This window comes from Ooceraea biroi, chromosome 2 (assembly GCF_003672135.1).
Source record: "Ooceraea biroi isolate clonal line C1 chromosome 2, Obir_v5.4, whole genome shotgun sequence".
Taxonomy (NCBI): domain Eukaryota; kingdom Metazoa; phylum Arthropoda; class Insecta; order Hymenoptera; family Formicidae; genus Ooceraea; species Ooceraea biroi.
Window position 1 is genome coordinate 11,540,545 of NC_039507.1, and position 12,593 is coordinate 11,553,137.

Sequence of the window (12,593 nt, forward strand, 5' to 3'; positions counted from 1 at the left end):
AAAGCTGCAGATTCTGCTCGGTTTCTGCTGCCAATCTGCTCGCATTGCCTGTCAGCAGACACTATTGCATTTCTGATAACAGTTTGATAACATCATCTGAAAGAGCAACTTCTGTATAAATCTCTGTTGCCTTTCTGACATCAAAAATTTACTGCAGACACTGCTCAGAATTTGTTCGTGCAGGTTTGGCTATCTGAGAATATATTAGTATTACATATATACAGGTACACAATAAGCGCATAATTGTACATGATTGAAAAATTATTGAACGATTAGAATTTAGTTAACTGTGCGCATGCACATTTGCATCAAAGTACAGGAATTGTGGAAGTGAGCGATTGCTATAAACGTCCGTACCGTGATGTTTTTGAGTATTGTATCTAGCAATATTTATACTCTATTCTATCCAGGGATATTTAGTATATGTTATATACACTTAAGCTAGCGGCACACGGTGCGTTTGTTTCGTGCTGAATTGCTAGATAGATTTGCGTACTTGCTGCTGTGCGAGCAATTGTGCTGGTAGTGCTGCTGGCCGTGTTGTTGGTTTGGCTTCATACATTGCGGGCTTTCGTCTGGCTGAAAATCAATTCTGTTTGAAAGACATTGGGTCGTGGTAAATAAACATGGAGCAGGTCATTGCTACTGCTGTACATCGTAAGAAAATTGCAATAGTATTATTTTTAATTATCAAAGAATTACAACACGGCGATGATTTTAGTCACCCGACTACGAAGTCCGATCCGATTGCCGACTGCGACTGCCGACTCTCATCTAGCCAATCACAGCGAGGCGCTGACTGACTGGCTCGGCCGACTCGTATTTAGACTGAAGCCTACTATTTGTCGACTAGAGTCGGCAGTCGCAGTCGGCAGTCGGATCGGACTTCGCAGTCGGTAGTCTGATACGGGCTTAAGGGAATGACCTGACTGACTCTGACAATAAACCACAGCACAGGACCACGCAAGAAAAATAGCATCTGATCTGTTAAGCTCCTCTAACACAATGCAAAGACCAGGCAATAAGAATAGAGAATAGGATCGTCTGTTTCATTTCAACGCACAGATTCCACTGTGCACTGAATAATATAAGAATGTTGGCAGATTGGCAGCAGAAATCTACCGTAAAATGGATGGTCTGTGAATATCTTCAATATCCTTGAAGAACAATCTTATGGATGTCTTTCGGATATCTGTGTGCTGTCTGGTAATAATTATTAAAAATTCCTCCCTTTAAATAAAATAGAAAAAGGAGTAAAAGTTGTAAGTGTAAGAAAAGAATGGAAGACATAAGCGTCGATAATGTAGTGAGAAAGGTAGTGAGAGATAGATGATTGAAATAAGCGACGATTAGAGGCGCGACGTATGCGAAATATTAGGGGGAAAGCGCAAATATCGGAGCAAGTAAGGAGAGTCGAGCACTGACCACGGTAGAGAAAGGTGTGCAATTGAGATACTGGCGAGAAACTGCCACAGATCAGAAGTTTGAATAAATCATTATTTTTTTTTTTTAAATCAAGTTCAGTTTATTTCGACCTAACCCAGATAGCACAAAGGTGAATAGAAGTTCATAATTAATTCATTTTAAAGAGTACCTACTGAAATAGAGAGATGAATATCTGGAGAATTCTTTAAGAATTGCTCACAATCAAATTCATCTAGAAGTATACATAAGTATTCATTATAAGTTCATGATAATAAATACTTCACGATTCAGTACGCGAATACTCTAAGAATTCGTGAGGAATATCCTAAATGGAGAATTACATGATTTTGAAAACGTGTAGTTGCAAATCGTAGAAGTAATTCTGATTATAATGATACGGCATCCGCGGAGTTGTAGTGAAGTGTTACGTTATATTTACGTGTGTGCATTATTTATCATATATTGACGAGATATTTGCAACGAGAAACCAAATGCACAGTTATAAATTATGAGTATATATGATTGGACGTAATTAAATATATTTATACAAATTTCTGCTACTTCTAACCAATTTAATCTAACGTTTTACATTATTTGCATTGAAACTTCCCACATAAAACGAAAACCTCCATTGGACGTCCAATGGACGTCTGTCATGGAGGTTCAGACCATCCAGTGGATGTCCTTTAGACATCCAATGGACAGCCACTAGAAATCCATAGTTCCGCTTTGCGCACGTCCAATGGACCTCCATTAGACATCTGCACAGACGTCCATGGGACGTCGATTGGACGTTTTGTGGATCATTAATAGAGGGTTCACGGAGCCTCGGTAGATGACTAACCGACGTTCCGTGGATCATTAATGGAAGCTTCATGGAGCCTCGAAGGACGACCCAGGCAGCACACATTGGTTTCAAAGCCGTTATAAACGTTTTAACGTAACGTTTCATAACCATTTTATTGAAACGTTTATTTGGGAGAAAAATGTCCAACGAAAAAACGTTAAGAGAAACGTTTCTTTTTCGGGAAAAAACATTTCAGAAACCATCAGAAAAATATTTATCAATTCTATATATCAATGCCTCAAAGATAGACAGAGTTAAGTCACATTTTTGTAAAAAACTAGATTTTTATATTTTATGAATTACTCTCTAAATTGCGTGTAGTGAAATCTCACTCTTTTGGAATGAGATATCACTTCAAGCAATAATGATTTCAAAAGAAAAGAAGAAGAAAAGAGTACTGGATCGGTTTTCCGGATGGTTATTTATAAGGTGATAACGCAAATGTTTCTTGCGAGAACGTCACGCCTGGCCTGGCCATCTATCGGTCGCTTGGTGAATCAGAGGCGGGAATCTCACACACACTTATGTTGATTTTTGTCTCTTGTTCCATAATTGAGTACATTGAAACGTATGATGTAAAAATAATTAATACTCGCAAATTAAGTAGAAATTACTTTTTTTTCTATATTAATTATATAATTTTGATTCAATTTAATAAAACACATTTTTCGTTTCTGTGGAAACGTGAAAATACGTTTTTAAAATTTAGGTCTAAAAACGGTTTCTATTTAAACCGTTTCTTAAATGGTACTTTATGTTTCTTAGACATTAGATACGTCTAAGAAAGATATATTAGACTAACATGTGCTGCCAGGAGCCCAATTCTGTACTCGCCTACCGATGATTGTCGGTGTAGTTAACTAGCGACAGCCTATGAGAGCCACGCTTTTCTCCAAGGTCGTCCTTGCCATTGGCTGTCGCTGGTTACCGACACCGACAATCATCGGTAGGCGAGTACAGAATTGAGCTCCTGGGGACTAACCGACGTTCCGTGGATCATTAATGGACGGTTCATGGAGCATCGATGGACGTCTATTAGACGTTCCGTGGATCATTAATGGAAGCTTCATGGAGCCTTGATGGATGACTAACCGACGATCCGTGTATCATTTATGGACGGTTCATGGAGCATCTGTGGACGTCTATTATACGTTCCGTGGATCATTAATGGAAGCTTTATGGAGCCTCGATGCCACGAAACGTTGGTTAGTCGTCCATCGAGGCTCTATGAACCTTCCATTAATGGTCCATGGGACGTACATTAATCGTCCACCGAAGTTCCGTGAATCTTCTATTAATGATCCACGGTCTAATAGACGTCTTTAAAGACGTCTAAAGGCAGGAGCACAGACTTTTGCATAAGCGCATAAAAAGATGCATAAGAAATTTGATTGGTCTATAAGCATGTGCATAAGGAAATGGACCAATCAAATTCCTTATGCATCTATTTATGCGCTTATGCAAAATTCTGTGCTCTTGCCTTAATGCAGATCCACTGAACGTGCAAGGCGGAACTATGGATTTCTAGTAGCCGTCTAATGGATGTCTAGTGGATCTCTACTGGATGTTCCGAATCTCCATGACATACGTCTAATGAACGTCCATTACAGATTTTCGGTGGATGTACATTTATGTAAGATATAACTTCAATTATATATATATTATTAATAATTAAAAATAAATTCTATAATATTGTGAATTTCTAAATGTTAAACAAAATTAGTTGAAAAATTGTAATTAATAATGAAACTTAAATATTAGTTTATTGGAAATACTCTATATGTTTAATAAATCTATTATACATCCATAATGGATGTCTAATGGACATTTGCAATGGATTTGTAGAGGACATCTATTATGGAGATAGGATGGACCTCTAATGGACGTCTATCTGACTTCCACCATGGAGATATATATCCCATGGAGCTATGGAGGCTTCATGGACATCCACTGGATGCTAATTTCTATGTGGGACATATTGACAATATAATATCATATTCGGCCGATTATATATAATCTATATATATTGAAAAAGTTAGAAAAAACAAATGCAAGTTTTTAACTTTTTTCCATTTTGAATATAAAGTCCTGTAGAGCGGACTTTCTTTCTATCTATACTTCATTTGTGGAAAAGGATTTTTTATTCTGCACAAACAATAAAGAGAATTTTCGAGACTGCAATTACCATCGCTATAGTGAAAAAATAGTTCACTAGCAACTCCAGCTTCCCCTTAAGGTGATCCTGGAGTGACTAGTGAAACAGTGTTGCCATTTGCACAAAAATTACAGTTTAAATGCTTTTTACAAAAATTTGGCAATTTGTACGCAGAAAATTGCAACCATCCCCTCTCGGGATAAAATAAAGGAATATAATTGTTACGTCCAGGAGACTCCACGGTCCCTCGCTTCCACGGGAAATATTAAATTTAGAAATAGAGAAAAGTAACAATTAAGAACCAATTCCCACCAACGAAAAATACGACCGGACGAATGGAGGGGCAAGTGGTCTTAGCAAAATGTCACGAAATGATATACAGCTCACAAACTTTTCAATCCTCGCCTGTGCTCAGCCGAACACTCGATAGGCTAAATATATCCGGAATTAACAGCTAAAATCACTTAAGGAAAACCGCTCCAGATCTGGAAAAGCGGAGCGGCACTTGGAAGTCGTCACCCGCTGACGACAATAAAGTAATCCACCGAATCTAAATACTAAGAAATTCTGCCATACATGGGCAGCCGCGAACCAGATACGCGATATCAATAGATTTAGACTAAGGGAAACGTAACCCCTGGTCCACAACCTTGCTTTAAGCTTTAAGCCGTAAGAAAATTAACCAATCACAGAAGAATATGTAGAGAATAATCGACTGTGTTTGGTCATTTTCTTACGGTTTAAAGCTTAAAGCAAGGTTGTGGACCAGGGGTAAACGTGGATTGTTATATGTAGGGTCGAAGGAGGGGTCATCACAAGTGCCGCACTTTAATTCTCGAAAACAAAATCATAAATCCATCAGATACCACGGTAATTCCAGAAGCAACAAACGCTGCTTCATTAGAAACACATTTTTCTTATTTCCTTCTTTTCTCGGAACAGAATAACCCCCACCTAAGCTCTTTTAGCCGTATATAAAGGGAACAATTTGGCCAGAGCGCGTCTTTTGGTCTTTGAACATTCAGCATTACGTTTGAGCATTGTTTCGTTCCCGTGATCGGGACGTCGCGTTAAAAAAGTAGAGTCAGTGATAGTCTCCACGCCAAGACTCTCTGGTCCGGTTGGCTCCCTCATCCAAACCATCGAAGTACTCCATCCGAAGAGCAGCACCGAAGAAAGTAAGCCAAAATTCGCATGATAATCTTATTTTTCTTCCCTTCAACCGTTTCGTGGCTTTTATTTCTTTTCATATTACCGAACAAAGTTTATTCCGTTTTCTCATTTTAAGTGGCCCATATAAATCGCGGATGGAGTAGTTCCCCGGCAGAAATAGTATCGACCGAGCAAAGGGCACCCTTCACCGACCAAACAGTAACCTCCCCCGAACCGGCAGCTAGCGACATCCCACCTCGGTCCCCCTATCGCGAATTTTCCGAGCATTTATCTCCGATAGCTATAGACATTCCGTCTCCTACTTCCTCGACAAACGCGAATCCACCTTCTTCACCCCGCTACTCCCCTCTTTCCCTCTCCGAACTGTCTCCTCGATGGTACTCACCCATCCCCTCCCCGGAGCTCGAGCAATATCTTAACTCGGCTATCCCTTCCCTAATTCCCGAAGTGAGTCTACTCATTCCCCCTCCACCTCTAGTCCCTGAAAACGCCGAGTTTTCCGGGCTATCTATCCCATCCATTTCCGCGTTAAGGGAATTTTCCCAGGACGCTTTCCACTTATTATTCGAATATTTCCTCGATTTTTTTCCCACCTACTCTTTTCCCCTTCCGCCTCACACCATAATCTGCGGATCCGAATCTATCAACGTACCTCAGGGACGCACTCAGGAACGCTGGTCCTAATACATTCGTTCCTTTTATCACCAGCAACCGCGTCCATCCCGTGCTTAATATCCCCGCATCCTACGTCCGTTTATTCTTATTAGATTTTAATTAAACACCCCGAAACTTAACCTGCCTAGATAATTTAATATAAAATTATACTGATATATAAATATGGAATCGATATTTTTCCTCAAATTAACCAAAATTATAGTTTTTAATTTGCGTTACTTCATTAGAATTATAATGCCGTTTGAGATCCAATTCCAAATTTTCATTTTTTTAATTGTATTTTTGCAAATTATCTATATTTCATGTAAGTCATCAATGTATCGAAAGCTTCCGAATTATAATGCTGATTGTAATCCAATTCCAAATTTTCATTGTTTAATTGTATTTTTTATTTCATTTAAGTCATCAATGTATCTGGATCAAATATAACATGTTAATTTCTTAAGAGAAAAAAAGAGAATTTCATTCATTTAACTACCATTGTTTCACTCGCTTTCCTCGACAGATCGTACAAGTCCTATCCCTGGTAATAGGGATTCATTTCCCTTACCTAAAAGGAACCGACGAGTTGACCATTTCGACTATTAGGGTAGATCGACTTTGGTCGTTGACCCAAACATCGAAACGTATCGGTCAGCTCGAACTCGAGATTCTGCGGCTGTGTGCCAACGAACCTCGAGAGGCGTCTAGTTGCGCCCTTCCTTGAGCTCACGGAGCTCTGGACGTAACATAATGAAGCTTTTCGAAGTGACTTTAGAAGCGTAATAAAAAAGAAAATTGTATTCTTCTGTATTCTGTAAAGGAGAATACAATTTTCTTTTTTATTACGCTTCTAAAATCACTTCGAAAAGCTTCATTATATTCCTTTATTTTATTCCGAGAGGGGATGGTCGCAATTTTCTGCATACAAATTGCCAAATTTTTGTAAAAAGCATTTTATTGTGCAAATGGCAGCACCATCGCGAAGAAGTTCCCTAGTCACTCCAGGATCCCCTTAATTTCACTCTTGTATCTTTCTCACTCCAACGCAGCAGGTACACCCAAGTGGGGAATCTGAACGCAGCTAAGAAGAAGATGCCAAGCGTACATAAATTACGTTACATTAACTGTGCAAATTAATTCGGTGCTTTTTTTGAAAAAATTGACTGTTTATTTACTTTTTTTCAACTTATTTTCGATTCGTTAGCTGCCCAATAGATGGAGAAAAATATTAGAAAATGATGACGAATATTTCGAAGATTGAGATGTTTTTTTTTCTAAGAAATACTTAATTTTCTCAAAAAAGCACCGAATTAATTTGCACATCTAAATATATTATAACGTGTAAGTGATCTGATTCATTTAATTATATATTCAGTAAATATTAAATAAATATGTATAAAATGACTATATAAAAAATATATATAAAAATTTATACAATATGCCACTTTTCACTTTTGCAATTATGTTTTAAGAGAAAAATATTTTTTTCATATTTATTGTAGTATTACTAACTCAAAGTATCTCGCATATAAAGTTTCAAAATTATCTATGGTATCGATTAATAATAAAATTTATAATAAAATCTTTGAAGTAAAATATTCTTCAAATAAACCAGAAAGATTCTACAGAATTTCATGTAACTGCAGGTTAATATCATCGATCAGAGACAGCTCAGGACAGAGATAAATGATTGGCTTATTATAAAGCAAGCTAAGGACTGTTACATGTTGCAAAGAAAAAGTAACTCATTTAGCATTTAGGTGATTATCAGATGATGATGATTATTATTAGGTAGAAATTTTTGTTTTTAAGAAATTGTGTTGTATTATGGGTAAGTTGAAAGAATAGGTAGACGTATTCTTAATAACTAAATATGTCTATATTTACAACATTCATGCTTTCATGTACGTCTTGGAGGGGGAGAGGGGTAACAAGTTATAATAATAAAATTGCCTTAATCTCTAGAATTTTACGTTTCATTTTATACATATGAAACAATATATAAATTTCAATCTTAGATGCAATTATAATGCAGTACTATTTCATCTGCATATATGTTCTCTTATATGTATTGCGCGCGTGTCCGTGCACATATAAAGTACTATTTCTCTGATATCCATCCGGTCAAAAATTATTTACATAATTGTAAAGAAAAAATGAAAGATATACATACATATGTTTCTTATTCCAATAACATCACGCACTTTTTCCCGAGATAGATGGATGCGTACGCGTTTCATCTAGATAATATTCTTTATTTAACTATTTAACTCGTCTTATGTTATATCGCGTAGAGATCACAGTATACAAAGCCAGATATATTTCTTAATTTGTCATTTACGTACATTCATTTGACCACACTTATCATCTTTCTTTCTCTTTTGCATTCATACTTTAGTTCATTCATACTTTCAGTTTTATATTCTCCAGTGCAAAAATACAATTAATAATTTTTAAAAAATCTTCTTTATGTGTATACTCTTGTTTCCTTGTTTCATTTTCTCTTGTATAACTTTCGTGGCAATTCTCGGATAAAAAGTTGTGGAATGTACGCCACAGTCGCACCGCCAACAACATAGAAATTTTGAATATAAATTTTGATAGTAAAATATATGTGTATATACATATATATATATATTTTTTTCTATAGATAGATTCATATATTCTGTATGTGGCCCCGATTTCCATAAAATTCTCTTTCACTATTTTTTTAATAGAACGTCTTACGTTCTATTCGCATTTATACAGTTCAAGTTATATACATTTCCTACAACATATAATCGATTACGTGATACTCGATAACGATATCTTAAATATAACATGTACATCGAACGCAAACGATATAACACTTGGTTCCAAGATCGTGATATATCGGGCTTGTTTGGAACTAAATTCCTTGTCGACTAAATATATAAATGTTCTCTTATTAAACAGCAAATGTCTTGGCACAAATACATTAAAGTAAACGGAGGATTGTTTGAGCGCATACGCAGCAAGAGCTTGAAAAAATCTAGTTTAATCTCTCTTGGTGGGTTTGCATAATTGTATATATATAAAAATGTTAAACTGCTGTGAAGAGATCTTGTCAAGCTCTTTATATTTCGAAAATCGTTTGAAAATTTAAAGCGAGCAATTCCGTGATATATTTATGCAAATACTTCGAACAGAAAGATTTTCTTTGGAATCACACTCTTATATCTGTGAACTATGTTTCGCCGAAAATAAAGATCACATCACAGAATATATATATATATATATAAAATTAAGAAAAAAGAGGAAAGAAAAAGGGGACGCAAAAGGAAAAAAAGACTTGGTAACAGTTTTTCCTCTGGCATTCTTTGTACATTAAATTCTTAATACGCTCTAAACATATCTAAGTTCGTTTCGTACACATTTCTTCACATGCATATATCTTTCGTTCTCGTTAGTCAGTGGAAAGAAACTTGTGATTTGCCCTATTACGAGAAAGGCGAGAAGGGAGTAGGGCGGAATATCCGCAAAGATTCAGCTCCAGATCGAAGCGTTTATCATTATCGACGCACAATGACTCAACGCGAATTCATATGAAGGCGGGAGCGAATCGCCATATCATTTAAGAAGGCGTCATAAGAAACGCGCCTTTCATTTTTCTGTGCTTTTCATCTACGCAGAACGACGAACGTGAAAGGGATTCTCGTCTAATTTCAACATCCAGTTCCCGACAAGAAATTTCATTCGTAGAAGCACGAAATTCCCTGTTTTCTTAAGGATCATCTTTGTATCATCAATGTGTTCTGCGAATTAAACAAACATATTTGTTTTTCGCAACATTGATGATTTTAACGATCTTAAATAATTTCCTAGTACATTTAAAATCGTCTTATGATCTTACGTCACTGTATTTTATAGGAACCATCATTTTTCGAGCGTCCCTTGAAGATTCAATGAAATGTTAAGTCCTTTTCATACTTCTTTCTCCATCGATTGTCATTGACTTCGATTGGAGCTCTTCTTATCATCTTGTCCTTCTTTTTTGTCAACGAGTTACATTTTAAGTTTTACTTATTCTCGTTTCGAAAATCTTCTTATTCTTCTCATGCAAATGTTGTTACCTTGTTGTCAACAAACTGACAAACTGGACAAAATAAAGTTTTGCTCGTTCTTTACTCATTCTTCAATCCATGGATCGGTTGTTGATAAGAAATACCTCTTATGTTGAGATTCGCCTCATTGCTGACTCTCAGCAGTCTGTTATGAAGCGATTAACGATTATATGCTACTAGTACGTTCCTGCCATCGCTAGGTCTCGCGTCACTTCCTCTCTTCCGGTTCTTGATTGGTCTTAACGAGATTGTATGCATGACTTCTGTACTTGGCAGGTGGGTCGTGCAATGGCAGGGGCTGTTGCATTTCGCTTGATGGTTGGTTCATGCTGGACATCGAGAGATCTGTCGGCATGTCCACTTCCGGTTCTGTTTCTGTTCCTCCGGCAAGAGTTCCGTCTTCTTCTGGTTCAGACTTTATTCGCATCTGATGGCGCAACGACGATATGTTTTTAATGTTTTTCAATTCGATTGAGTTACGCAAGAACCTGCAAAAAAATAAAAGAAAGGGGAATTAAAAATTCGTTATTCAAAAACAAAATGAGTTTTAGTAATACTCTAAAAACATAAAATTTGTACTCGACATCAATTTAGTTTTTTTAAAAATTATTATAATAGAGTAGCAATGAAATATACATCTGTTGATACATTATTATTTTACTAAATTACATTTAATCATTATTATCGTTATATTAATTTATCGTAATTTTAATTATATCGTAATTTCGTAGTAATTATACAAATTATATCATAAAAATAAATAATTCATTATATAGCTGATAAAAATGCTTACTGATAACAATGTCGTTCGCCTTGCACCTTTCTAAGTATGTTTACACGATAGTAATAACGCAAAGCTCTGCTCATCTTATCGTAATTCATAGAAAGGTGATTCTTCTGGATACCCCAGAGTCGTGCCAGACCAGGCGGATCGACTATCTTGAACACGCCGGTTTCTCGACTCTTCCACGCAATGTAATGTGTATACCGTTGCGTAGGATCGTTCAGCAACTGTTGAAGGAAATCCCAAAGCAGTCTTCCGTCTGAACAAAGCAAAATAATGTAAACAATAATTCAAACAAATAGAGCAAATATCTGAACATCTTATACTTAATAAAGCCAATTAGAATTCACTATTCACTCAATTAGCAATGTGTGTAATTCGAGAATTCAAAAGACGGGAAATAATGAATTTGAAAGATCACTGACGTCCTTCAATCATATTTACGACGGCCGAAACCGTCCGTAATCGCAGATACTAACTAGTGTTGGGTTCCGGGGAATCGCTGGGAAAGAACTCTCTGGCTGCGCTGGCAGTAGTTGACCGGAAAGCGCCGGGCGTCAACGGCATCAACTGTGATGGTAATGTTGGACTTGGCTGGTCTTTGACGCTCACTTCGCTGAGCCTCTGCGCCGTGAGGGCAGTTGGTGTAGCTGGCGGGCTACCGCTACCACCGCCCGGAACTTGATGATTGTCCTCATCTGAATCGCTCTTGTAGACCTGTGTCTGATTCACGTCAGTTGCGTGGCTGGGTGAGCCCGATTGACTATCCACAGACGGCGCCGGTGACAGCGTCACCGAGTTAGCTGACATTAGGGAGGCGAGATTCTGAGCATATGGGGCCTCTGTCCATGTGGGTGTGGGCGGATGCGAATGCGGACTTAACGGATACACTGCGGCGGATGGCCTGGTCGGTGTAACTGGGCTACTTGGTAGACATCTTTGCAACTGATTGAAATCACGTACTAGCATCGTCAGCACGTTGTGCAGCACATCGCCGGCTCCCGGACATCTTTCGCCCAGGTCGGCCTTCGTCAAGAGACACAAGGCTTTGCCATTCATCTGGAAAACATCCATGTCGAACGACGGCAGATCAAATTCTCGTTCGGCCCATCGCAAAAACGACGCCACATCCTCCCGCGACCACAATCTCGGATCAGATGCTGAAAGCGGAAAAAGTGCCATAGTGCCATTATACGTAATTCAATTAAATCATCTACAATACGTTATCTACTTATGTATGTATATATTTATACATGTTTAATTAACTCGTCTCTCTGATATATAAATTATATAAAGTTAATGAAACAAATAAATAAAACAAGTATATCATAGTAAATTAGTAAACACGTATCGTTGCATGCATATACCAATTTTAAAAATTTGAAAATGTATTAACAATTGTTTTTGGATGCCTAAAAAATGACTTCTGAAAAATATGATATGCTGACTTGTCGAGGCATCTCAAATTTT

General features: G+C 37.3%; 1 protein-coding gene across 1 annotated transcript in view; it reads right to left on the bottom strand.

Moving 5' to 3' along the window:
* Positions 1 to 8,114: 8,114 nt before the first annotated feature.
* Positions 8,115 to 12,593, bottom strand: part of LOC105282753 (ets DNA-binding protein pokkuri) — a 58,934-nt gene continuing 54,455 nt past the window's right edge. The window contains exons 3-5 of the mRNA XM_011344977.3: positions 11,603 to 12,283; positions 11,133 to 11,382; positions 8,115 to 10,827 (exon numbers count right to left, since the gene is read on the bottom strand). Coding sequence (XP_011343279.1) covers positions 10,548 to 10,827; positions 11,133 to 11,382; positions 11,603 to 12,283 — 1,211 coding nt within the window. The 3' untranslated portion in view covers positions 8,115 to 10,547. The remainder of the gene's footprint in view (positions 10,828 to 11,132; positions 11,383 to 11,602; positions 12,284 to 12,593) is intronic.